General features: G+C 34.4%; 1 protein-coding gene across 1 annotated transcript in view; it reads right to left on the reverse strand.

The window, feature by feature from the left end:
- The window catches only part of EFCAB13 (EF-hand calcium binding domain 13), a 119,806-nt gene extending 117,516 nt beyond the window's left edge, over positions 1 to 2,290 (reverse strand). The window contains exon 1 of the mRNA XM_023511231.1: positions 2,190 to 2,290. Within this exon, the coding sequence (XP_023366999.1) occupies positions 2,190 to 2,223 (34 nt within the window). The 5' untranslated portion in view covers positions 2,224 to 2,290. The remainder of the gene's footprint in view (positions 1 to 2,189) is intronic.
- Between the last annotated feature and the right edge of the window lie 1,186 nt (positions 2,291 to 3,476).

The following is a 3,476-nucleotide window of genomic DNA, read 5'->3' on the forward strand; positions in this document are numbered from 1 at the left end:
CCCAGGCTGGGGATTGAACCCACCACCTTAGGTGTATGTGGCTGGCACCTTAGCCGCTTGAGCCACAGGCGCCGAGCCCATTCAATTTATTAATAGCATTTTTATTCTAAACTTGTTTCTCCTTCTTAGCAATCTCAGAATGGTCTGTAAATGTAATGAGTTCACTATTATCTACTTCTTTGACAAAAATATCAGACAGTGACTAAGAAAGAATCACCACTTTTCTAGGTGTTTAAAATGTTATTAGGATCTTTGATTTACATTTCCTTGGTAATGCTGAACATCCTTTTATACAAACGATTATTATAGGGACCATCTGTGTTGTCTTTTATAGGAAATATTTATCCATGTGTCTTGCCCATTTTTCTATTCCATTGTTTATTATTGATTTGTGTGAGTTCTTTTAATATTCCTAAAACTAATCATTTGTCAGTCATGCAAATTGCAAATATCTCCAAATCTGCAATGTATCTTTTCACTTTAAGGTGTCTTTTGATTTAAAAAAGTTCTTAATTTCAATATAGTTAAATATGTAAAATATAATATTAACCTCTTCTTTCATGTAACTGGCAAAAATTAAAAGTCCAAAAATATCTAATATCGAAAAGAAAGGACCACAGGGTATTTTATTTGGGTATATTTGAGTACAATGGCAATTGTTTGGAAAACAACGTGATAATTTATACACCTATAGTTCAGCAACTCCACTTGTAGGTATATAAACAAAAGAAATGCTAATATATATATATATTAGGAAACATATCATGCCAAAAACCGTTTACAGTAGCAAAAACCTGAATATAAGCTAAGTGCTCATTAATGAGAGTGTGGATGGATAAACTATGGTATATTCATACAATATATTATACAAATGATTGAGCAAATAAAGTAGTATGCAAAAATATAAATAAATCTTATTTATAAATGTTAACTGGAAAAAGCCTCAAAATATTATCATGATAAACATTTTACTTAACTTTTTAAATAACTATAGAATTTAAACTATTTTACAAAAGTACACATTCATAACAAACTATTTAAAAAGAAAAACGGAATGATGAGCATAGGATTCAAAATATTTTACTTTTTTTTAGTGGATACTTTTCTCTTTTTCATTTTTACTAGAGACAGGGTCTCACTCTTGCTCAGTTTGGGCTCAAACTCCTGAGCTCAAGCAATCCATCTGCCTTGGCCTCCCAAAGTGCTAGGATTACAGGCGTGAGCCACCACACCAAGCCATAGGGTTCAAAATAATGCTTACCTCAGGTTAGGGAGATAAAAAAAATAGGTTTTTCAGTAAATTTTATAGTCAGATCTAAGTTATTGTCAAGGTCCTGGTTTTTATTTGGGGTGACTAGGTCAGGTTTTATTACACTATTAAGATTACATAGTTTAGCATTAAAAAGTGAATATAATCAGTAAGTTAGGACGTACTTTAGAATAACTAAAAGGGTAGAATTGGAATGTTTCTAACACAAAGAAATGAAATGCCTGAGGTAATAGATACCCTAATTACCCTGATTTGATTAATTCATATTGTATGCATATATCAAGACATCATCACATGCCCCTAATAAATATATACAACTATTATGAATCCATACTAATAAAAATAAAAAAATTTTTTTAAAATTACCTAACTAGGCTCGGCGCCTATAGCTCAACTGGCTAAGGCACCAGCCACGTACACCTAGGGTGGCGGGTTCTAATCCCCAGTCCGGACCCACCAAAACAACAATGACGGCTGCAACCAAAAAATGGCCAGGCGTTGGGAGGCGTTGGCCCAGCTACTTGGGAGGCGGAGGCAGGAGACTCACTTGAGCCCAGGAGTTGGAGGTTGCTGTAAGCTGTAATGTCATGGCACTCTACCCAGGGGGACAGCTTGAGGCTCTGTCTCAAAAAAAAAAAAAAAAAATATTTCCTAACTAGATAAAAGTAGGTCATGTATAAACTGATGATGACAATGTCATAATCCAAATCCAATCTAGTAATCAATCCAATTGTGTATATCTGAGACCCAATTTTTAAATCATAATTATATAAAAATAATTTATAACATATACAACTAAAAAATTATATTTTTATAACATATTTTAAAACTTAGCTTTCCTATAATTTATAATTAAACTGATAAACTTATATTCATGATTGCAGACCTTTAAATTAATACTGAAAACGTAACAACTTACCATCAATAGCAACAGACTTTAGTGCTTGCCGCATTTCTGAATCATTTACAGAAATTCTCAAGGTGCAAAGAACAATTGGCAGATCATTCACATAAATCTTACCACTTCGAATTTTACTAAAAATTTTGCAGGCTTTTTGAAGTGCTGCACACACATAACAAAACAGTTAATCAGTTCAAAGAAATAATTATCTTATTCCCTCCCACCCTCTCTCAAAAAAAGAAAACACTAAAGGAAGAAAAGAAAAATCTTTGTTTTCTACATTCTCTACTTAAAAATCTATACCATAACTTATTTACGTCTGTCTGGAGCCAGTGACCTCTAAGTCAATCAGTTTCCTAAAGAACTTTCAGAAACTGTCAAAAAGCCATGCAAAGTTCACACAGCCAAGCAAAGTTTCATAGCTTTCCCTGGAAGTATTAAAATTGTCCTCTGTTTTCCTATGTCACTGAATATGTAACTCAGTCAAAGTTCTTGGTAATGTGATTGCTTGCCTGTCAATATCCCTCATTAAACTATCACTCATAGAGGGCAGGATTTTTCATTCTTCTGTTTCCAGTGCTTAATTCAAAACAGATTTTCAAAAATATCTGTTGAACTGAACTGAGTTTAGTTCAGTGGATACTACACTTTATTTTCCAAAAAGAGGCAATCAATGACAATGCTAAATTTGAGAGAAAAACTAAAAATTAATAATAGTGACTTTAATAATAGGAGTCTTAGTAGAATATTGGAAGTGAAAGCCAGCTTTCAGTGGAATAGAAAGTGAAAAAAATGAAGTAATGAAAACTATTCTTAACCATCTCTTAAAAATACTGAACATAAAATTAGCAAAGCATAGACCCCGAGAAAGCAGAAGACAATTAAATGCAAATGAGAATCGAAGGGATTAGTCTGGTGAAAGGTAACCTTTTCCAATGTGACAACAGATGGATGTAAAACTGTCACCCTCTATGAGTGACAGTTTAGTGAGGGATATTGACAGGCAAGCAATTAGCTACAGGAAAGCTAAGCAGAATGTTGTTTTAGAGATAAGTTTATAGGTAGGACTAAAAGGAGTTTAGGAAGCTGCTCAGCTGCCTTTGTTAGTAACTCTCTATGAAAAAACAAAGCCGGCTCAGTGCCTGTGGCTCAAGTGGCTAAGGTGCCAGCCACATACACCTAAGGTGGCGGGTTCAAATCCAGCCTGGGCCACCAAACAACAATGACAGCTGCAACCAAAAAGTAGCCGGGCGTTGTGGCGGGTGCCTGTGGTCCCAGCTACATGGGAGGCTGAGGCAGGAGACT

This window comes from Otolemur garnettii, unplaced genomic scaffold (genome assembly GCF_000181295.1).
Source record: "Otolemur garnettii isolate 467f Iridium unplaced genomic scaffold, OtoGar3 scaffold00018, whole genome shotgun sequence".
Classification (NCBI taxonomy): domain Eukaryota; kingdom Metazoa; phylum Chordata; class Mammalia; order Primates; family Galagidae; genus Otolemur; species Otolemur garnettii.